Source organism: Salmo salar, chromosome ssa06 (genome assembly GCF_905237065.1).
Source record: "Salmo salar chromosome ssa06, Ssal_v3.1, whole genome shotgun sequence".
Taxonomy (NCBI): domain Eukaryota; kingdom Metazoa; phylum Chordata; class Actinopteri; order Salmoniformes; family Salmonidae; genus Salmo; species Salmo salar.
In genome coordinates, this window is record NC_059447.1 from 40,947,285 (window position 1) to 40,969,743 (window position 22,459).

At 47.8% G+C, this 22,459-nt stretch overlaps 1 protein-coding gene and 1 non-coding gene across 2 annotated transcripts in view; one reads left to right on the top strand and one right to left on the bottom strand.

The window, feature by feature from the left end:
* The window catches only part of LOC106607294 (inactive phospholipase C-like protein 2), a 101,690-nt gene extending 85,633 nt beyond the window's left edge, over positions 1-16,057 (top strand). Inside the window, exons 5-6 of the mRNA XM_014204112.2 lie at positions 7,555-7,664; positions 13,983-16,057. Coding sequence (XP_014059587.1) covers positions 7,555-7,664; positions 13,983-14,399 — 527 coding nt within the window. The 3' untranslated portion in view covers positions 14,400-16,057. The remainder of the gene's footprint in view (positions 1-7,554; positions 7,665-13,982) is intronic.
* LOC123743590 (U7 small nuclear RNA) lies at positions 10,327-10,381 on the bottom strand. Its single transcript, XR_006770446.1, has one exon. It is a non-coding gene; the product is annotated as a U7 small nuclear RNA (small nuclear RNA).
* Positions 16,058-22,459: the final 6,402 nt, after the last annotated feature.

Here is a 22,459-nt window from a genome sequence, read left to right on the forward strand (position 1 = left end):
TACTGGTTTCTCTGTGCCAGGTGTAATGAAGGGTCCCACGATAGCACTGTCTGCGTATGCAGATGACGTGACAGTTTTTATTACAGGGGCTGAGGATGTTAAAGTTCTCTCAAATGCTCTAAAGGTGTATGAGGAGGCCTCCTCAGCTAGAGTCAATTGGGGAAAGAGTGAAGCGCTGTGGGCAGGTCAGCTTCAGATAGGGTCCACTCCACGGTTACCAGGGGGGCTTCAGTGGGGCAGAGATGGGATGAAGACTTTGGGGGTTTTTCTAGGCTCTGATGTCTTTCAGAAAAAGAACTGGGAGGGTGTAGTGGAGAAAGTGTGTGCCAGACTGTCAAGATGGAAATGGGTGCTGCCTCAGCTGTCTTATAGGGGAAGGGTACTGGTAGCTAATAATCTTGCTGCCTCTACCCTGTGGCACAGACTAATGACTTTACAGCCACCAAAGGGTCTGATTCAAGAGCTTCAGAGGACCCTTGTCAATTTCTTCTGGTCTGGACAACACTGGATTAAAGCTGCAGCCCTGTACCTACCACTACACGAGGGTGGGCAAGGTTTGGTGGATATTTCCTCTAGGATCATGGCTTTCCGGCTTCATGCAGCCCAGAGGCTGTTGTACAGAGACGGTTCTAGCTGGGTCGACACAGCCTATATATTGATGAGGAGAGCGGGCTGTTTGGGCTTAGATAAGCACCTTTTCCTCTTAAAACTGGAGGGGGGTGATTTGCCTGGCCTGACTCCATTTTATGAGTCTGTTATGCAGGCTTGGAGAGTTTTTGTGAAGTCTCGTAAGGCCTGCACGCCACCAGGGATGTGGCTTTTTGAAGAGCCTCTTTTTCACAACACTGCCATCCAGTCCCGTGTTCTGGGTTCAGCTAGCCTACGTTCATGCCTGTTAGGCGTGGGGTGTACTAAACTGGGTCATCTGATGCGGAACAGGAATAGATCGTTGGAGGAGCTGGGAGAAAGAGCGGGGATCAGATCATCTCGCCTACTGAGGAAGGTCGTCGCTGAAGTCTGTGACTCCCTGCCAGTGCTTCATTTGCAGTATGTGACTGACATTTCCAATTGTGATCGGTGGAAGGAGGGTCTGGATTATGTGTTCCCTGCACTGATTGTTAGTGCTGCAGCGGGGGCATTCGTGGAGGACGTGGGGATGCTGCTTTCCTTCGATACCCCGGAGCTTGGGGAGTTCAAGGAGGTGGGAAAGAAGGCCATGTACAGAGTATGTGTAAAGGTGTCCCATGCATCTTCCCTGGAAGGGGTCAAATCGACGAGGTGGGCGGATGTGCTTGGTCCAGGTGCCTCTTCAAAAGGCTGTTGGCGATCACTGTACAAACTGCCTATTGATAAGAGGACAGCTGACCTCCAATGGAGGATAATACATGGAGCTATAGCCACTAACATGCATCTGGTACACCTGGACCCTACTGTTGGGGAGGGGTGTCCATTTTGTGCTGAGTCTGAAACTCTGGCACATCTGTTTTTTACAGTGTCCCAGGTTGGTCGGGATGATTGACCTGATCACAAATTGGTTCTCAACGTTGGGAGAGGTTTTTCTTCTCAACTGTATATATTTGGGCCAAAGTACAGGTTCAGTCGAAAGGGTGTAGTTGTGCTGCTTAATTTTGTGTTAGGGGCAGCAAAATTAGCGATATGGAAGACCCGAAAGAACAGTATTCGGGGACAGGGGTCTGTTGATGTGGTGGGAATGCTGGAGGGAATGTTGGCAGCGAGACTGAGGGTTGAGTTTGCATATTATAAACTGGTCAACAATATTGATCTGTTTATGAGTATATGGGGTATTCAGAGGCTGTTGTGTATAGTTACTGTGGAGGAGGAATTGGAGTTGTGTTTTTAATTGATGTGTAACTGTGTTTTTTTTGTATGAGTATTTATTGTATGGTGGGCTCCCAGACCCAATAAAGATTATTTAAAACTCAAAAAAAAAAACTCTCTCTCTCTCTCTCTCTCTCTCTCTCTCTCTCTCTCTCTCTCTCTCTCTCTCTCTCTCTCTCTCTCTCTCTCTCTCTCTCTCTCTCTCTCTCTCTCTCTCTCTCTCTCGTGGTTCTGCCTATTTCTCCATTCTGTTCATTTCTCTCGTCAGTCCCGTTTTCTCACTCCTCTTTTGCTCTATTTTACTACTCACTCTTATCTCTCCCCCGTTTCTCTCCCCGCCTGGGGCGGCAGGTAGCCTAGTGGTTAGAGTGTTGGGCCAGTAACCGAAAGGTTGCTGGATTGAATCCCCAAGCTGACAAGGTAAAAATCTGTCATTCTGTCCCTGAGCAAGGCCCCGGGTGCCAAAGACGTGGATGTTGATTATGGCAGCCCCCCGCACCTCTCTCATTCAGAGAGGTTGGGTTAAATGTGGAAGACACATTTCAGTTGAATGCATTCAGTTGTACAATTGACTAGGTATCCACCTTTACCTATATGTGTGTGTGTGTGTGTGTGTGTGTGTGTGTGTGTGTGTGTGTGTGTGTGTGTGTGTGTGTGTGTGTGTGTGTGTGTGTGTGTGTGTGTGTGTGTGTGTGTGAGCATGCAGAGAGAAGATTGCGGGGACATTCTGTCGCCTCTCATCTCGTCTGTCTCTCTCTGAGCACATCCCAGCACTGACATGCCCGTCTCACTCTCTCTTAACACGAGAACCAAAGCGTGAGACTCAGTCGTGATAGAGTAGAGTATGCCATAGGGGCTCATTACTTGAAGTTACAGTTAGAAACGACAAGTGTGCCACAGGAGGGGAACAGGACAAGTGTGCCACAGGAGGGGAACAGGACAAGTGTGCCACAGGAGGGGGACAGGACAAGTGTGCCACAGGATGGGAACAGGACAAGTGTGCCACAGGAGGGGAACAGGACAAGTGTGCCACCGGAGGGGAACAGGACAAGTGTGCCACCGGAGGGGAACAGGACAAGTGTGCCACCGGAGAGGAAACAGGACAAGTGTGCCACCGGGGAGGAAACAGGACAAGTGTGTCACCGGAGAGGAAACAGGACAAGTGTGCCACCAGAGAGGAAACAGGACAAGTGTGTCACCGGATGGGAACAGGACAAGTGTGCCACCGGAGAGGAAACAGGACAAGTGTGCCACCGGAGGGGAACAGGACTAGTGTGCCACCGGAGAGGAAACAGGACAAGTGTGTCACCGGATGGGAACAGGACAAGTGTGCCACCGGAGAGGAAACAGGACAAGTGTGCCACCGGAGGGGAACAGGACAAGTGTGCCACCGGAGAGGAAACAGGACAAGTGTGCCACCGGAGGGGAACAGGACAAGTGTGCCACCGGAGAGGAAACAGGACAAGTGTGCCACCGGAGAGGAAACAGGACAAGTGTGCCACCGGAGGGGAACAGGACAAATGTGCCACAGGAGGGGAACAGGACAAGTGTGCCACCGGAGGGGAACAGGACAAGTGTGCCACCGGAGAGGAAACAGGACAAGTGTCCCACCGGAGGGGTACAGGACAAGTGTGCCACAGGATGGGAACAGGACTAGTGTGCCACCGGAGGGGAACAGGACAAGTGTGCCACCGGAGGGGAACAGGACAAGTGTACCACCGGAGGGGAACAGGACAAGTGTGCCACCGGAGGGGAACAGGACAAGTAGGCCACCGGAGAGGAAACAGGACAAGTGTGCCACCGGAGGGGAACAGGACAAGTGTGCCACCGGAGAGGAAACAGGACAAGTGTGCCACCGGAGGGGAACAGGACAAGTATGCCACCGGAGAGGAAACAGGACAAGTATGCCACCGGAGAGGAAACAGGACAAGTGTGCCCCCGGAGGGGAACAGGACAAGTGTACCACCGGATGGAAACAGGACAAGTGTGCCACCGGAGGGGAACAGGACAAATGTGCCACCGGAGGGGAACAGGACAAGTGTGCCACCAGAGGGGAAAAGGACAATTGGGAAATGAAATGGTCCGAGAGGCTGTGTGCCACAAGGTTCCTCAAGCTGAGGGATGGGCCTGGAGAAAAATGTAAACACTCTTATAGACAGAGCTATGGATGCAAGGACTGACCATCTAATATATAAAAAATTTATTTTTAAGCATGTTTTGAGGCTAAACAGAGTTTGTTTACATGTATAATGTTTACAAACATTGGTAAAACAAGCTTATATTTTGGGTTCTGATTTGATGTGACAGTTGAACTAAGTTCATTTCTATGTTATGTTCTTCAAGAAGGAACAGTGTATATATATAAAGATATATAAATAAATATATATAAATTCATAAGTCCAAAAATGGATGTAGCAACTGCATATCTCCCCTTTAAGAACTCTGACACCTTTACCTTTGGTTTTGTTGTGAATATAAAGGAGATAAATGAATGGGTTGAGGTCCGGGATATGATATCTCACTGATTCATTTCACTGACAGCTCATGGAAACACAGTACAAAAATATTCAATCGTCAAATAAATGGGAACTAAACAGCTTAATTTAACAACACTGATTATTATCACTTTGAAATAATAGCAGTACAGTAAGCCAGGCGAGAGACAGATGGGTAGATGAGTAGATGGAGGGATGAGAGGAGAGCGTGTCAGAAGGCTGGGCACAGAGAGAGAGAAAGAGAGAAATGACCTCTGGCTAGAAACGTGTTGTTGCTCACCGTTATTATTGTTGTTAGTATCACGCCCAGGTGCTATTTATAACACCTGGATGCCCCATTTACACTACTGCGCAGAAGCTGCTCACTAGTAATATCTTTCTCTCGTTCCCTCTCTTGTTTTCCATGCCTCTTGGCTTGGGTGATTCTCAGCCACTGAACTGTGGGTATGTGGGGTTTTATGGGCGTGTGCCTGTCAAGGGGTGGCTCTGCAGGAGGGATGGAGAAATGGGTGCGCCAATGTGTGCCATGGGGAACCGGAATGGCGATGGCATACTTTGTTGAGGGGACTTTTTAACTGGAGCACAGAACATGAAGGGTAGGGAAATGTCTTTGTAGTGGGAAGTTGCTCTGGATTTAGACTTTGTCCTCAAACTCTGAAAAAGTGTCCAGGGAAGCAGCTGTTCTCAGCATTACAGTAGCTGTGTACTGTAGAAGTAAGTGTCAATCCAGTGGCAGATGATCTGGACAGTGGACAGATTTACAGCAGTACAGTACAGGCCAATGGGACCGTCCGGGGTGGTGATGGTACAGTACGCCCTACAGGCCAATGGAACCGTCCGGGGTGGTGATGGTACAGTACGCCCTACAGGCCATGGGACCGTCCGGGGTGGTGATGGTACAGTACGCCCTACAGGCCAATGGGACCGTCCGGGGTGGTGATGTTACAGTACGCCCTACAGGCCATGGGACCGTCCGGGGTGGTGATGTTACAGTAAGCCCTCCAGGCCATGGGACCGTCCGGGGTGGTGATGGTACAGTACGCCCTACAGGCCATGGGACCATCCGGGGTGGTGATGTTACAGTACGCCCTACAGGCCATGGGACCGTCCGGGGTGGTGATGGTACAGTACGCCCTACAGGCCATGGGACCATCCAGGGTGGTGATGGTACAGTACGCCCTACAGGCCATGGGACAGTCTAAGGTGGTGATGGTACAGTACGCCCTACAGGCCATGGGACGGTCCGGGGTGGTGATGGTACAGTAAGCCCTACAGGCCATGGGACCATCTGGGGTGGTGATGTTACAGTAAGCCCTACAGGCCATGGGACCATCTGGGGTGGTGATGTTACAGTAAGCCCTACAGGCCATGGGACCATCTGGGGTGGTGATGTTACAGTAAGCCCTACAGGCCATGGGACCATCTGGGGTGGTGATGTTACAGTAAGCCCTACAGGCCATGGGACCATCTGGGGTGGTGATGTTACAGTAAGCCCTACAGGCCATGGGACCATCTGGGGTGGTGATGTTACAGTACGCCCTACAGGCCATGGGACCATCTGGGGTGGTGATGTTACAGTAAGCCCTACAGGCCATGGGACCGTCCGGGGTGGTGGGGGTACAGTAAGCCCTACAGGCCACGGGACCATCCAGGGTGGTGATGGTACAGTACGCCCTACAGGCCATGGGACCATCCGGGGTGGTGATGGTACAGTACGCCCTACAGGCCAATGGAACCGTCCGGGGTGGTGATGGTACAGTACGCCCTACAGGCCATGGGACCGTCCGGGGTGGTGATGGTACAGTACGCCCTACAGGCCATAGGACCGTCTGGGGTGGTGATGGTACAGTATGCCCTGCAGGCCACGGGACCGTCTGGGGTGGTGATGGTACAGTACGCCCTACAGGCCATAGGACCGTCCAGGGTGGTGATGTTACAGTACGCCCTACAGGCCATAGGACCGTCCGGGGTGGTGATGGTACAGTACGCCCTACAGGCCATGGGACCGTCCGGGGTGGTGATGGTACAGTACGCCCTACAGGCCATGGGACCGTCCGGGGTGGTGATGGTACAGTACGCCCTACAGGCCAATGGGACCGTCCGGGGTGGTGATGGTACAGTACGCCCTACAGGCCAATGGGACCGTCCGGGGTGGTGATGGTACAGTACACCCTACAGGCCAATGGGACCGTCCGGGGTGGTGATGGTACAGTACGCCCTACAGGCCATGGGACCGTCTAAGGTGGTGATGGTACAGTAAGCCCTACAAGCCATTTGACGGTCCGGGGTGGTGATGTTACAGTAAGCCCTACAGGCCATGGGACGGTCCGGGGTGGTGATGTTACAGTAAGCCCTACAGGCCATGGGACCGTCCAGGGTGGTGATGTTACAGTACGCCCTACAGGCCATGGGACCATCTGGGGTGGTGATGTTACAGTAAGCCCTACAGGCCATGGGACCGTCCGGGGTGGTGGGGGTACAGTAAGCCCTACAGGCCACGGGACCATCCAGGGTGGTGATGGTACAGTACGCCCTACAGGCCATGGGACCGTCCGGGGTGGTGATGGTACAGTACGCCCTACAGGCCATAGGACCGTCTGGGGTGGTGATGTTACAGTAAGCCCTACAGGCCATGGGACCGTCTGGGGTGGTGATGGTACAGTACGCCCTGCAGGCCACGGGACCGTCTGGGGTGGTGATGGTACAGTACGCCCTACAGGCCATAGGACCGTCCAGGGTGGTGATGTTACAGTACGCCCTACAGGCCATGGGACCGTCCGGGGTGGTGATATTACAGTACGCCCTACAGGCCATGGGACTGTCCGGGGTGGTGATGGTACAGTACGCCCTACAGGCCATGGGACCGTCCGGGGTGGTGATGGTACAGTACGCCCTACAGGCCAATGGGACCGTCCGGGGTGGTGATGGTACAGTACGCCCTACAGGCCAATGGGACCGTCCGGGGTGGTGATGGTACAGTACGCACTACAGGCCAATGGGACCGTCCGGGGTGGTGATGGTACAGTACGCCCTACAGGCCATGGGACCGTCCGGGGTGGTGATGGTACAGAACACCCTACAGCTGAAGATGAATAACATTATTTTATTGTCCATATGGACACACGGTCCAACGGACCTCCGCTTTATCCTAACCCTTCTGACCTTGGCTGCCTGTACCCTATGAACAGTCCATTCACCTCTTGTGTTTGTGTTTGTCCAGGACTGGATTTCCATGTGGACCTTCACAGGATCGGGGCGAAGGAGGGCCTGAAAGGCCGGAAGCTACAGAAAGCCATGGAGAGCTACGCCTGGAACATCACCGTCCTCAAGGTATGAGTACAGTACAGTACGTCCATCCATCCATCCTAAAACACAGGAAACTCTGACAAGTTACAGTACTATTAAAGACTAATGGATAGTGTACTGTATAGTGTACATCCACACACTTTGTCAAGATAACACTAGCAATGTATGGCTAGTGCATCATTCCTTAGAAATACTGCTTCGGTCTGCATAAGTTCACAAGGTTATTGATTTGAAACAACTTCCAGTAATTTATAGAAGTGATGTTGCTGCTATACTCTCCCAAGAGATTACATCTTAAGACAGCAATTTGGCTAATTGGCACCTCCCTTCTTTGTAATCCTTAAACCTTTTAATTAAATGGTGCAGCTCCAGCCTACAGCTGTGTCTGTGGGCTCAGCAGTAACTAACATGATAACATATCCCACATGAAAAAAATACTGTAGTGTACTATTTACATTTTAGGGGGGTGGGGGGGTCTTAGGAGAGTAGGAGGATTATTTAAGATACTGCTTGAAGAGGTAGGGTTTCAGATGTTTTCAGAAGATGGGCAGGGACTGTCCTAGCTTCAGTGAGAAGCTGGTTCCACCATTGCAGTGCCAGGACAGAGAAGAGCTTTGACTGGGCTGAGCGGGAGCTGCCTTGCTGTAGGGGTGGGAGGGACAAGAGACCAGAAGTGGCAGAATGGAGTACTCAGGTTGGGGTGTAGGGTTTGAGCATAGACTGAAGGTAGGGAGTGGCAGTTCCTCCTGCTGTTCCGTAGGTAAGCACCATGGTCTTGTAGTGGAAGTGGGCTTCAACTGGAAGCCAGTGGAGTTTCAGAGAAGCGGGGTGACATGAGAGAACTTGGGAAGGTTGAAAACCAGGTTGGCTGCAGTGTTCTGGATAAGTTGCAGGGGTTTGATGGCACAAGCAGGGAGCCCAGCAAACAGCGAGTTGCAGTAGTCCAGAAGGGAGAGGACAAGTGCCTGGATTAGGACCTGCGCCGCTTCCTGTGTGAGGTAGGGTTGTACTCTACGGATGTTGTAGAGCATGAACCTGCAGGAGCGAGTCACTGCTTTGATGTTTGCAGCGAACAACAGGTTGTTGTCCAGTGTCACGCCAAGGTTCTTTGCACTCCCAGAGTGCAAGACTGTGGAGTTGTCAACCGTGATGGAGAGGTCTTTGAGCGGGCAGGCCTTCCCCAGGAGGAAGATCAGCTCCGTCTTGTCGAGGTTGAGCTTGAGGTGGTGGGCAGACATCCAAGTTGAGATATCTGCCAAGCACGCAGAGATGCGTGTCGCCACCTGGGTGTCAGAAGGGGGGATGGAGAAAAGTGGTTGAGTGTCATCCGCATAGCAATGATAGGAGAGACCATGTGAGGATATGACGGAGCTGAGCGATTTGGTGTATAGAGAGAAGAGGAGAGGGCCTAGAACCGAGCCCTGGGGGACACCAGTAGTGAGAATACGTTGGGCAGACACAGATCCTCTCCATGTCACCTGGTAGGAGCAGCCTGCCTGGTAGGATTCAATCCAAGAGTGGGCAGAGCCTGAGACGCCCAGCTCTGAGAGGGTGGAGAGGAGGATCTGATGGTTCACAGTGTCGAAGGCAGTGGATAGATCTAGGAGGATGAGAACAGAGGCGAGAGAGTCAACTTTGGCAGTGCGGAGAGTCTCCATGACACAGAGATGAGCAGTCTCGGTTGAGTGATCCGTCTTGCAGCCCGACTGGTTAGGGTCAAGAAGGTCGTTCTGAGAGAGATAACGTGAAAGTTGATCAGAGACAACACGCATCTGGTGATGCCAGATGAGTCGAGTGTTGGTTTCTTGAGGAGGGTAGCGACTCGGGCCATTTTGAAGTCAGAGGGGACGCAGCCAGTGGTCAGGGATGAGTTGATGAGGGAAGTGAGGAATGGGAGAAGGTCTCCAGAGATGGTCTGGAGAAGGGAGGAGGGGATGGGGTCGAGTATTCACTGTAGTGTTTTTGCAGACTTTGCTGTATTATTCACTGTAGTGTTTACTGTAGTATACTGTAGAATTTACAGTTAACTATAGTATAAATACTATAGAAAAAGAAAACTGTAGTATATACTATAGTAATTAATGTAGTGTTTTTGCGGATTGTAGTATACTGTAGTGTTTTTGTGGACTGTAGTATACTGTAGTATTTACTGTAGTGTTTTTGCTGATGTCACGTCCTGACCAGTATAAGGGTTATTTGTTATCGTAGTTTGGTCAGGACGTGGCAGAGGGTATTTTGTTTATGTGGTTCGGGTGGTGTTTTATGTAGTAGGGTGTTTGATTTATTATTTCCGGGTTTTTGGGGTTATGTTCTAGGTTTGTATTCTATGTTCTTTCTGGTTTGTTGTATGTCTATGTTTAGGTTGATGGGGGGTTGGACTCTCAATTGGAGGCAGGTGCTTTCTCGTTGCCTCTGATTGAGAGTCCTATATATGGGTAATTGTTTGGTTTGGTGTTGTGGGAGATTGTTTCTTGTTTTGCATGTGTGAGCATGACAAGACTGTTTTGTTGTTCGTGAATTGTTTGTTTTTGTTATTTTGGTGTTCGTTTTAGTTAAAATAAATAACAAGATGAGCATCCACATTCCTGCTGCGTTTTGGTCCTCTATTCCCGACGACAACCGTTACAGCTGACATTACTGTAGTATTTACTATAGTGTTTCTGTTTTGTTATCTTTGACATAGAAGTGGGGCTTTCTCCTTCAGAAAACCTACTGGAGAAATACTAAAAGAGCACATTCTTCAGAACCTGTAGGTAGGTAGGACTGGGGTCTGAACAGAGAATTCAAAGCTTCTGCTCTTTTCTAAAACCTGTAGAGAACACAATATATGATCAATACTTGGCATGTAGGATTCTCACTTATGGATGGCGCAAATTGCGATATAGGAGAGGGGAATGGGTAGGGTATATGTAGTATTTACTATAGTTAAAAAAGTGTAGTGTTTTTGTGGACATTACTGTAGTATTTACTACGGTGCTTTTTTTGCGTATATGATACTGTAGTATTTACTATAGTATTCTACAGTATACTACAACATTCTATAGTAAGTACTACAAATGATCGAGGGATACTACAGTGTGTAGTATAGTATTCTACAGTATACCACGTTTTACTATAGAATTCTATGGTAAGTACTGTAATATTCTAGAGGTAACTGTAGCATCTTTTCATGTAGGATGATACCATCGCACACCATTTGTTAGCCGACATGCACAGTAGGCTCCACCCCTCTCCAGCATCACCCCCTCTCCCGGGAGTTTGGACCCAGCAGACGTGCCCTTAGGTGTGCCATTGGTGTCACACTCTCCCCCTTCTCTCTCCCCTCTTCATCTCACTCTCCTTTCCCCTCTATGTCCCCTCTCTCTCCTCTATATTCCCTCTCTCGCTCCTTTCCCCTCTCTCCCTTCTCTGTCCTCTCTCCTGTCTCCTCACCTGTGACACAGGCCCACAATCATATAAAACGGGTCCCAACACCCTCGTTTCACAGCCTCAATGAATCATTACCTGTGGTAAGAGCAACACTGATAAAGCACTAAGCCTCGCCACCATCTCGCCAAGACACAAATAAGGATATAGAGAGAATGTGTGTTTTCGATCTCATCTGGATGTAATTATTCAGGATTGAGTGAATTGTTTAGCCTGGTTTGGGGCTCCGCCGGGCTGGCAGCCAGAGAGAGAGGGAGGATGTGACCAGGGACACATTTGATTCCCCAGGACCTTTTTTATCAGGGAGACGTCTGGGCTGCATCAAACGGGACCAGAAACCAAGTTAAAGAAAAAATGGAAAAGGATAGAAGACAGGATGGAAATAGAACGCTCAAAGGTAGTGCTAGCCACGAGACAATGTTAATAGTAGTTTGAGATGCACCTTCAAAAAGTGTGTTGCTCAGCCTATTTGGTTTGGACTCATTGTTCTTTGGCAGCATATGTGGCTGGCAGTCTTATCTTAATTAAGCTTTAATTCACTCTATAGAACTGAAGGACTTAAGCACTTAAGAAGCCTAACGTAGACACACAAAGCCTAATGCCTTACCGCCTCCATCCCTCCACCCCTCATCCTTCTCCCTCCTTCCTCCTTCCTTGTGTCTGTACGGTGAGTTATGGGTGCAGCCTGCATGTCCGTATCTACATAGCACAGCAAACACGGGCACGTTATCAGCCAAAATACCTCTCTTTCTGGTGGTGAACATTTGGTATGAGGCAGTGTGGTCTGTGTGTGCCAGCCAGGCTTGGCAGCCCAAGTCCAGGCAGTCACCTCTCCATTCAGCCCAACTCACTGGTTCCACAGCCCACAGACTCCATGAGGGTACCCAGCCTGCCAGCTGTGGTAGGGGGTAGAGAGAGAGAGAGAGAGAGAGAGAGAGAGAGAGAGAGAGAGAGAGTAAAAGAAGGTGCCAAGAGAAAATCATGGATTCCTTTTATAGAAACTTAAGAAGCTCCAAAGACTCTATGGGATTGTAGAGACCACTACCTAACCCCCCAGCAGCACCAGCTAGTCTGATTCTCTAGATACAGTATTGTTCTTGAAGCATAGTAACTTAGAAAGTCAATGATTAAAGGACTGTCCATGTTGAAGCTCCTCTTGTCACCAGTCTGTCTCTACGCCTAGTGCTCTCTCCACAGCTAACCTATAGTTTCACTGAGTCCTCTGACCCACGTAGCCATGGTTGAGCTCAACCCATGGTGATTAGGTTCCGGTACCACCAGCCAAGACCCTGACTGGCACAGCAGCACCAGCTTTGTGACTCACACGGGAACATTACATCATTTCTCAAACATCTGATTTATTCATGCTGTTGGAGTGGATTGTGTTCTGAGGGCCTTCATGTAGAAAACTTGTCGCTAAGCATTACCCTCATGTGAGAGGGGAACAAGAGGCATTTTGTCCAGAGTTGTACCCTCAACCCCCCTATACTACACGCCACTCTAACCTGTCTGCCCAGTGGCAATGGGAATAGACTGTAGTACAGACCGACAGACAAACAGGCAGGCAGGCAGACAGACACCCCTAGTACAGACAGGACATATTCCCTGGTCCCTGCCTCAAACAGCAGCGTCCCACAGGGACGTCTCTCAGGCTCCCTTAGCCAGCTAACTGCTGACGACGGCAGGGTCGGATATGTGAGTATGGTGATGAGACTCAGAGAGCTTCAGAGACAACCAGAGTCAGAGAATAAGGGACAGTGGCTGTTGAGGTGGGCTGTGAAGGGATGTGGTGGGTGGGATGGTGGTGGAGGACACGGAGAAAGAGACATACAGGGATAGTGATAGTGGTAAGGATGTAGAGAGAAGACAAGGAAGAGAAGAGGGGAGAAGAGAAGAGGGGAGTGTTAAGTGTTTAGTAGTGAGGGTCTGTGTTTTTTTTTAGGGACACAAGTTCCGTAAGGGGGCTGGTTTTGTTTTGTTGTTGAGGATGCTGCCTCTTCGTCTTTCCAGTCTGAGTGTCTACAACACTACAGAATAGAGCCAGCAGGGCTGCAGTAGCCCATTCTTTCACTCAGAAACCAAGGCAGCCACGGAAACTGCCGCGAATGACTTTACAACGCCGTAAAGCGGGATGCCTGCCCTGACCACTTCCTCCCCATCTGGCACGGTTTCATCTCTGGGGTGTTCCTAAATAAAAAGGACGATAATGATGGTGTGGGATCACTTATCAACAGATTACTTTTGAAGAGGGGCTCTGAGGAACCGCAGAGAATTCCTCCAACCACACTGCGGTATGGATGTAGGCTGCCATCTGCTGGCTAAAAGAATGTAGTGCATTAAATTGTATTTGTCACATGCTTTGTAAACAACAGGTGTAAACTAACAGTGAAAAGCTTACTTATGGGTCCTTTTCCAACAATGCAGAGTTAAAGATAAAAAAAACTGAAATAGTGACACGAGGAATAAATACACAGTGAATAACGCATAACAATGACATGGCTATATACAGGGAGTACCAATACTGAGTCGATGTGCAGGGGTACGAGGTACTTGAGGTAGCTATATACATATAGGTAGGGTTAAAGAGACTAGGCAACAGGATAGATAATAGAAGCAGCAGTGTGTATCCATTTGATTAGCTATTTAGCAGTCTTATGGCTTGGGGGTAGAAGATACTTAGGGTCCTGTTGGTTCCAGACTTGGTGCACTGTTACCGCTTGCCGTGCGGTAGCAGAGAGAACAGTCTATGGCTTGGGTGGCTGGAGTCTGAAAAATGTTTGGGCCTTCCTCTGACAACGTCTGATATAGAGGGCATTACTGAAACACATGAGTGACAGCATTCTCTCTCTCTTTCTCATTTGTCTCTCTCGCTCTTTCCCGTCTCTCTCTCTCCGTCTCTCTCTCTCTCTCTCTCAGGGTCAGGCGGACCTCCTGAAGCACGCTAAGAGTGAGGCTTTGGACACGCTGCGTCAGATCCACTGTGCCACCCAGTCCTGTGGCCTGAGCAAGAACGGAGCTACCTCCCCTCAGCTCCTACACCAACCACTGCAAGCGCAGGCCCAGTACCAGGCCCAGCCCTACCATCCACCCCAACCTCACCATCTCCAACCTCAGGCCCAGACCCAACCCCAGGCCCAGCCCCTGTCCCAACACCTGGCTGAACCCCAACCCGAGGCCCAACCACAGCTCCAGGCCCAGCTCCATACTCAACACCATCCCCTGACTCAGCGTCCGCTCCTACCTCCCCTCCCACCCCAGCCCCCGCAGTACAGGGCAGCAGGCTCTCACGATGCCATCTCTGAGAACGAGACGGCCAGCGATGGCTCCTGCTGACCCGTTGCCTGTACCCGCAGTGGAGTCCACCCAAAGAGAGACAGGGAGGGGAGAATAGAAAGAGAGAGGGGGCTTGAGAAGCAGAGAGGAGAAGAGCAAAGAACATGGATGGTTCCTTTAACACCCCCAAAGATGGACAGAGAGGAGAGGGAGAAGGAGAGAATGAAGGAGAGGGAGAAGGAAAGGGAGCGAGATGGTGAGAAGGAAAGAGCAGAAGAGAAACAGCAAATAGAGCAAGGGACGGGGAAGAAAATTCACCGTAAAAGACAAGAGACACAAGTTTGAAAATGTGTTGTTTTAGAGACAAAGAAGAAATGTCTCTTTCAGCTCTCTCTCCTGTCCTATTTCTCTCTCTTGGATTCGAAAGAGCGAATAACACCCATATTAGCGAGTTCAGTCAGTCTCTCAGTCAGTCAATTCGTTGAGTCAGTCAGTCTGTCAGGAGAGTCTCGCTGTCTTTCTCTGGGCAGTGCCCTGCGGGTACAGGCACCTTACATTGGCATTTCATACCGCACAAGTTCACCTTTGGATTCCCCTAGGATACCCATAGCATGTCCAGGACCCATTCCTTCTCTCCTCCTCTATCATCTCCCTTATGTTTACTCCATATACCTGTAGATCTGCCCTTCCATGCATCATCCTGAGCTTCAACCCTTTGCCCTTCTCTCTGAGGAGGAGGCTGCCGTTTTAAATGCACAACGTAGAGCAGCTCACACGGACTCTGAGCTCTGTAGGGATCCTAGCTAGAGGACCATTACTGCACAAACAAACCTGGGAGCTGTCTTGTGAGAGACACGGTAAAGGACTGCAGCTCTGCAGCCTCTCTCTGTCTGTCACTACCTACCTGGTCTCTACAATGATGCACTGGCTCCCCCTGCTGGAGACTCTAACCTCAGCAGGACCCCATACACTTGCACAGTGCTCTTAATTAAGATTTTTATTTTTGTTAATTGTCAATCACAACATGCCTGGACGCTTAGTAGGGGGTCTCCCTAGCGCCTCTCAAGGGGCTGTGTGCGTAACGTCCCGTATGTTGCTGTCGTCGTCCCATGGATGGAGGGAGCGTGGCCGTGCTCTGCCCACGCTCCAGCTCTGAGGTAGCTACTAGCTTAGAGCTCACCAGCCTGTTTTAACTGGAACAGTCTGTCGACCCCGTCTGCGCTGCGGAGACTAAAGGATTCTATAGGTCAAAGATCACAAGCGAAACATGGACCTGGGGCAGGTTCCTGCTGTCAATCAAACACACACCTAACCTAAAAGAGAAACTATGAATCTATATAGATGTATTCTGTATGTATGTACAAGTAATGAAGAGACACTTTACATTTATCTCTGATAATTCTCCCTGAAACAAAACATCCCGTCGATATTCTTATTATTGTTATAATTGATGTAAGTTATATTCATATTACAATTATTTTATATACAGTATATTGCTTCCACATATACAGTGACTTGATCCCTGTTGTTCTGTGCTGCAGATCAAGACAGGTGGTGTGGAATGTTGGGTGTAGGGGTTAGAGGTCAGGGTGGGTTTGGGTTGGGGGTCATCATTCCAAACATTGGATCAAACAATAACCTGACTTGTGTTTCACTGCAAAGGTATGTGGTTCTGTATGAGCTCCTTAAAATGGCCCATTAAAACTTGCTTCATTGTTCATCCTGCCTCCTATTCTTCAATTCTTCCACTTTGTCAGTGTCTTTATGCTGGCAGCCTATCTGACATGAATATGCAGGATTCCTTCTGCAGGAAAAGAATGGGGAATATATTGTATGAAGATATTTTGAGGCAACTCCAGAAGGTGGCGACAAATAGTAGGGAAAAGGTTATGAGTGACTGTCTGTGAGGGAAATGGGCATGAGGGATTCAGCCTTTTGCTAAAGTCAGGTACTATAGGTCCAGGTCAAATAGGGGATGCTTATATTTGTCCTGTTTTACACAGTGTATTCAGAAAGTATTCAAACTCCTTGACTTTTTTCACATTTTCCTGTGTTACAGCCTGAATTTAAAATGGTTTACATTGAGATTTTGTGTCACTGGCCTACACACAATACCCTATAATGTCAAAGTGGAATTATGTTTTTATACATTTCTACAAATGTATTCAAAATGAAAAGCTGAAATAAGTATTCAATCCCTTTGTCATGGCAAGCCTAAATTAGTTCAGGACTCACTCTGTGTGCCATAATAGTGTTTAACATTCTTTTTTTATGACTACCTCATCTCTGTACTCAGTTGCCGGAGAGGAAGGAAACAGTTCAGGGATTTCACCCTTAGGCCAATGGTGACTTTAAAACAGTTACAGAGTTTAATGGCTGTGATAAGAGAAAACTGATGATGGATCAACATTGTAGTTACTCCACAATACTAACCTAATAGACAGAGGGAAAATAAGGAAGCCTGCAGTGCATCATACACCGACGAAGTGCTCGGAGAAGGTGCAATTTGCAGTTCAAGATGAAGCAAACGTATAACTCTGGCTTGTCATGCAAAATTCAAAGCTGGGCTGTACAACATGCAAAAAGGTAGGTAGCCTGAGTCTAGAAATGACTGGAGGGATTAAACTAGCAAAAGAGTGGGTCGAATGTACATTAACGTCCTCTGCCTCAGACGTAAAGAATATTAATAAAAGAAACACCATAAAAAAAAGGTTTTTGAACATGCCTGAACCAAGGGACATTTGGTGGCAGCAAGCCTTGTAGACAAGTCTAAAGAAGACACCCAGATTATAGTTAACACTCAAAATAAATAAAAATAGACACTACAGCCAGAGTCTTCAGAACAGCCTTAGAAGGAGGATTAACGTCACAGCCACAGGCCCGCTTATGGCTTTGAGCAAGAAATTGACTGTCAGGACTTAAATGGACTTGACATGGGGTGAGTCATTGTATGAGGTTTTGAAACTAAGCTAGGATTTTTTTTTTCTTTACAAACTTGTTCTGTGCTGAAGTTAATCAGAATATGTGTGTCATATTATCACATAGGCAAGAGGCCTATATATTCTCATACACTATATATACAAAAGCATGGGACACCTCTTCAAATTAGTGGATTTGGCTATTTCAGCCACACCTGTTGTTAACAGGTGTCTAAAATCAAGCACACAGCCATGCAATCTCCATAGACAAACATAGGCGGTAGAATGGCCTTACTGAAGAGCTCAGTTACTTTCACCGTAGTGGGATGCCTCCTTTCCAAAAAGTCAGTTCATCAGACTTCTGCCCTGCTAGAGCTGCCCCAGTCAACTGTAAGTGCTGTTATTGTGAAGTGAAAACATCTAGGAGTAACAACAGCTCAGCCACAAAGTGATAGGCCACACAAGCTCACAGAACAGGACCGCTGAGTGCTGAAGCACGTTAACATTTTCTGTACTCGTTTGCAACACACTACCGAGTTCCAAATTGCCTCTGGAAGCAACTTCTGAACAAGAGCAGTTTCAGTTCAGTCATTTAGCAGACTCTCTTATCCAGAGCAACTTACAGTAGTAAATACATACATTTCATTTTCATTTCATGCATTTTTTGTTGTTGTTTGTACTGGCCCCCCATGGGAATCGAGCCCACAACCCTGGCGTTGCACACACCATGCTGGCGTTGCAAACACCATGCTCAACCAACTGAGCCACAGAGCAGCCGCACACAAGCCTAAGATCACCATGCGCAATGCAAAGCGTCGGCTGGAGTGGTGTAAAGCTCGCCGCCATTGAACTCTGGAGCAGTGGAAACGCGTTCTCTGGAGATATGAATCAAGATTCACAATCTAGCAGTCCCACGGACAAATCTGGGTTTGGCAGATGCCAGGAGAACGCTACTTGCCCCAATGCATAGTGCCAACTGTAAAGTTTGGTGGAGGAGGAATAATGGTCTGGGGCTCTTTTTCATGGTTTTCAGCGTGACAATACCCCCGTGAACAAATCAAGGTCCATACAGAAATGATTTGTCGAGATTGGTGTGGAAGAACTTGACTAGCCTGCACAGAACCCTGACCTCAACCCCATCAAACACCTTTGGGATGAATTGGAATGCCAACTGCGAGTCAGGCCTAATCACCCAACATCAATGCCCCGACCTCACTAATGCTCTTGTGGCTGAATGGAAGCAAGTCCCAGCAGCAATGTTGCAACATCTAGTGGAAAGCCTTCCCAGAAGAGAGGCTGTTGTAGCAGCAAAGGGGGGACCAACTCCATATTAATGCCCATGAGTTTGGAATGAAATGTTCGACGAGCAGATGTCCACATACTTTTGGCCATATAGTTGGGGCGGCAGTGTAGCCTAGTGGTTAGAGTGTTGGACTAGTAATTGCAAGATTCCAAGTTCAAATCCCACAAATCTGTCGTTCTGAATAAGGCAGTTAACCCACTGTTCCCACTGACTTAGTTAAATAAAGGTTAAAAAAAATAATATAGTGGTGTGTCATATCACATAGGCAGGAGGACTATATATTCTTCTATGTGTGTTCTGCTGTAGTCTACTTGAAGTTACTTTCCAATATTGTGATATTTGTTCTACTGCTACATTGAAAATTATATGAAATTCGGGTCTTGTAAGCCCCACAGCTGCGAATGTATGCATACGCATATGGCCGGTGTTCTGCAGTGACGTTTAAAAATGTTGCTGTACATTGATGTCTAGAAAATTAGGCAACAGAAAATGTGGACTTGTGTAAGCCTCGCTGCTACACTCAGGTATGTGGGTGTACTGCAGTGACGTCTAAAATGCTTTGAATTAATCAGCACCTTGGAGAGTGCTGTCCATTTCACCACCATAGATAGCGGGCTACTTGGCTGTTTACTCTGTCTGCTACGTTGTGTTTGACACTTTTTTCCTCAATGTGTTCTGGTAACTCAGAGCCCCCCCCCCGGATAACCCCCCCCCCCACGCTCATTATGTGTTCCGGTACCTCCTGATTTACAAATTAAGCACTGCCCAACGCTCTAACCACTAAGCTACCTGCCGCCCTATAGGAAAAGGGAAAGGGGAACAAGGTGCCACTACCACCAATGACCAATAGCTAGAGGGATAAAACAACAAACACACTGTTCTAGGTATGTCAGTATTCCCGGAGCGACACGTCATATTTAATACAATAGAGAGAATGATCACTAGCCCTCATTAGGACTGTTAGGTGACCCTCTAATTACAGACCATTCAGTCAGTCAGCTTCTAAAGGTTATCAGGGACGGTTCTTTGTGTTCCCTCATACCTTTGATGAGATCATGTCTATTGCTGCAGCTAATTAACCATGTCTCCCTCACCACTAATCATAACGCTATGTCCTAACGAAGCTCACCACCACCCTGACATAATAGCATTCTGCTACTTTATTCAAAACCCAGGAAATATCCTAGAGATGGTCTGTGGCAGGATCAGAGTCATTAAGGACTTCTGATAGACCCATCGAATGAGCAAACGAGTCAAACGCTACAACAGAAAATGAGCATTGACGGACAGCCTTTTTGTTGATGTCCCCGTCGACTGGACTAAAGATATCTTAATGACGTCTGTGGAGGGTGTAAATGAGACGACATAGGGCCTTATAAAAGGAGACCGGCTTCAGAGAGAGGTGAGAGTAGAAGTGGACCCCACAGCCTTTAGCAGAACGTGTGTTTCAACACAAAGCACCTTACTACAGCACCAGGGATGGACACAGCATGCTCAACCACCAAGGTAGGATCGACTATGTAACACAGCTTTTTATTACAGATGTTTTTACTGTGGAATAATTTATGCTGTCATTATGGGCCTCAGACAAAGGTCATGTAGGTACAAAAGGGGGTGTTCAGAAAAGTACATCAGGTATTGTTTTTGGATGCATTTAAACATGAATGGTAATGCTCGCTAATGCTCCCTAATTTGCATTGAGTGTTTTTTGAATGGAGATGGAACACCACTATTTGCACTTAGCGTGTCAGTCGCTGCCATGATATTTTCATGGGTTTGAGTTCCTTTCTGTCTATTGAATAGGGTTTTTGGTAATGGGTTTCAGGGTATTAAGCAATTACATCATCTTCCAAAAATAGCAAGACCTTGTCCGAAGAAAACATTCTAAAACTGATAGTTATTAGCTTTTAGTCATGTCTGCTATCTGACATTGTTCTCAATTAATATTCCTGAGTACGTTTTAGCTTTCATTTTTCATATTAACCATAAAGTTATATTAACATAGAGAGAGAGATGCATAGGCCTAACTCACTCTTTCCTTTGTTTATGTTTGAGTTTGCATGAAAGGCCTTTCACTGTTCTTGTGCATGTGACATAAAAAATGTGAATCTCTCTCTGGCTCTCTGTCTCTGTCTCTGTCTCTCTGTCTCTCTCTCTCTCTGTCTGGCTCTCTGTCTGTCTCTCTCATAAAGTTCTAACACTGAAATATTGTATCTGCTTTTACTGACAGAAACTCAAGGTTCTCATCTTGTTGCTACTCGTCTCTCATCTGGCCTGTGACGCTCAGGAGGTTGCCAACTGTTGCAGACAGAAATCCAACTTCTGCCGTCTTTACGTCCTGCTCTGTCGCTCAGGTAATGGGACGTGGACAAGGGGACCCCTCACTGATGACGCAGCCGCTGGAATCCTCACACTCGGTAAACGGAAAGAAACCGATGAACGTCGCTTCCAGAGCCGGTTGAGTCAGCTACTCCACGGGTCACGGAACCAAGCGGCGGGAATCTTAACGATGGGGAAGAGGACCGAAGACACAGCAGAACCGCTCATGCGCTTGTTTCCCATTTTAGAGACGGCCCCCACTACCACGGCCCAGTTGGTTTTACAACTACCATTCAAGTGATTAATCTGGAAAACATCAATTTTGATGCATCATTTTTGAGGGACTGCGTCAAACATGGACTAATGAAAAATATATGAAAACATGGGTTTTGGGTAAAATGTTCCTTTAAGATTTAATTTGTTTGTGGAGTAAGTGTTAGTAATTTTGTTAGTAATGTTGTAAATATTGTAAATGATCTCATTGGTGTAATAAATGCGATAATGTTCACATGTAGCACAGTTGTATTTGCTTTCCTGGTGTCTCTGTATTTTAGGTGATGGGAAAGTAAATATGAAGAAAGTGACTGTCATGAGGGTTGTGTCATCTAATTGTGTCTATGTTATGGCATCACATCACTGGCATCACAGTCAGACAACCCCAATAGCCCCAACCAGCCCAAATCATCAACCCCTCAATCAGCCATGAGCATATGTCTGGATGGGTAAGTGTGTTTGTTCAAGTGAGTGTATGTTCCAGAAATGAACTTTTCTCAGAAATACCTTGGTTTCTGTGAAAGCTGGAGGTCTGCTGTATTTTACATCTCTCTTTCACTCTAACCTGCCCTCCCACTCCAAACTATACTCCATGATTCTTCCTCTTTCACAACTTTTCTCATGGGGGCAGCATGGAGCTGCTTCAAGGCTCAAGTCTGTATGGATCTCTGTGTTGCTCAGAGGCCACATATTGTAGGCTGTTGTATAGCCAAAGATCGAGGTAAAGACCCACTGTATTTCTCCATCATTGCATTACATTCTCTTGCCACATTTTTTGTCCCTCTCTTCTCACCTTGTAGCTTCTTTCTAAATGTTTGTACTTTATATATCGGTAATAACTGAAAAACAGCATTGTAGCCATTGTAATGGAAGTAAAGTCTCAGGCAATTCTGCAGTCTTTTTTGTGTGTTCTTCGTGCGTACAGTACTTCCATCCACTTACCTGGTCCCAAACACACCACCAATTCACCTTGCCATATCGACAGAAATACACCAACACGTGCTCACCGTGCCATGTTTTCTCTCGGTTACGTGTCAGATCGCCTGGTAGGTATAGAGGAGTTGCTAATTAGAGCAGATGCTTAAGAGAGAGAGGGAGTCTGTCTGGGATACATTTCTATATTCATCTACTCATGCAGTACCAAGCTACCCAGCTAGCACATTTGGTTCCTTCTATGTTGTGGGAATGTACATTTTAGGTTTCCCATTGGTTCTGGGAATGAAGCCATAATTTTCCTGACTGGTAAAACTGAACGTTTTTTGGGGGTTCTGGGAATGTACATTTTTAGGTTGCAGGGAGGTTCTGAG